At 60.5% G+C, this 1,389-nt stretch overlaps 2 protein-coding genes across 2 annotated transcripts in view; both read left to right on the forward strand.

Moving 5' to 3' along the window:
- Nucleotides 1–32, forward strand: part of LOC114072989 (lysine-specific demethylase 5C-like) — a gene marked incomplete at its 5' end in the record, with an annotated part of 7,407 nt that extends 7,375 nt beyond the window's left edge. Inside the window, one exon of the mRNA XM_027910797.1 lies at nucleotides 14–32. Within this exon, the coding sequence (XP_027766598.1) occupies nucleotides 14–32 (19 nt within the window). The remainder of the gene's footprint in view (nucleotides 1–13) is intronic.
- A 78-nt stretch (nucleotides 33–110) lies between these two features.
- On the forward strand, nucleotides 111–565 carry LOC114072990 (lysine-specific demethylase 5C-like). The gene is made up of 2 exons (XM_027910798.1): nucleotides 111–278; nucleotides 354–565. Exons 1-2 carry the CDS (start codon nucleotides 177–179, stop codon nucleotides 543–545), a joined length of 294 nt encoding a protein of 97 aa, XP_027766599.1. The 5' UTR covers nucleotides 111–176; the 3' UTR covers nucleotides 546–565.
- The last annotated feature ends 824 nt before the right edge of the window (nucleotides 566–1,389 follow it).

Consider the following 1,389-nt stretch of genomic DNA (forward strand, 5'->3'; position numbering starts at 1 on the left):
GTGGGATGAGGAGGTTTTTGGGGATGGGATGAGGAGGTTTCTGGGATGGGATGAGGAGGTTTCTGGGGTGGGATGAGGAGGTTTTTGGGGTGCCCTGACCCCCGCTGTGCCCCAGGGGGGAGCCCAAGACGTGGTACGGGGTCCCGTCGTTCGCGGCCGAGCACCTGGAGGAGGTGATGAAGAAGTTGACGCCGGAGCTGTTCGAGAGCCAGCCCGACCTGCTGCACCAGCTCGTCACCCTCATGAACCCCAACACCCTCATGGCCCACGGCGTCCCCGTGAGTTGGGGTCCCCCTTCTGCCCCCAGACCCACCCCCCAGACCCCCCCCTGACCACCCCGTGCCCCCCCCCAGGTGGTCCGGACCAACCAGTGCGCCGGGGAGTTCGTGATCACCTTCCCCAGGGCCTACCACAGCGGCTTCAACCAGGGATACAACTTCGCCGAGGCCGTCAACTTCTGCACCGCCGACTGGGTGAGCCCCAGAAACGTGGGGGGAGCCCCAAAAACACAGGGGGAACCCCAGGGAACCCAGGGGGAACCCTAAAAAGCCAGGGGGGCAACACAAAACCTAGGGGTGACCCAAAAAAACCCAATTTGGCTGAGACCTTCAAGTTCTGCACTGCTGACTGGGTGAGCCCCAGAAACGCGGGGGGAGCCCCAAAAACACAGGGAGAACCCCAAAAACCCAGGGGGGCAACACAAAACCTAGGGGTGACCCAAAAAAATCAATTTGGCTGAGACCCTCAAGTTCTGCACTGCTGACTGGGTGAGCCCCACGCACCCCAGGAACGTGGGGGGAACCCCAGGGAACCCAGGGGGAACCCAGGGGGAACCCCAAATCTGCAGGGGGGGAACACAAAATCTGGGGGTGACCCGAAAAACCCAATTTGGCTGAGGCTGTGAACTTCTGCACCGCTGACTGGGTGAGCCCCACACACCCCAAACACTCAGGGGGAGCCCCAAAACACCCAGAGGGAACCCCAGAACCCAGGGGCAACCCCAGATCTGCACAGGGGGGACACAGAAAACCTAAGGGTGACCCAGAAAACCCAACCTGGCTGAGGTCTTGAAGTTCTGTACCGCCAACTGGGTGAGCCCCACACACACCAGACACTCAGAGGGAACCCCAAAAACGCCCAGGGGGAACCCCAGAACCCAGGGGCAACCCCAGATCTGCACAGGGGGGACACAGAAAACCTGGGGATAACACAAAACTTGGGGGTGACCCAAAAAACCCAACTTTCGTCTGAGACTGTGAACTTCTGCACCGCCAACTGGGTGAGCCCCAGGCTCCCCAAAAATCCATGGGAGGACCTCAAAATCTGAGGGGGAACCCCTGAAAATCCTGGGGAGAACTACAGATCTGCAAGGGGAATTCCAAATCCTGG

The sequence above is a fragment of the Empidonax traillii genome, unplaced genomic scaffold (genome assembly GCF_003031625.1).
Source record: "Empidonax traillii isolate 1590-97213 ecotype Southwest subspecies unplaced genomic scaffold, ASM303162v1 scaffold4795:size9208, whole genome shotgun sequence".
NCBI lineage: Eukaryota > Metazoa > Chordata > Aves > Passeriformes > Tyrannidae > Empidonax > Empidonax traillii.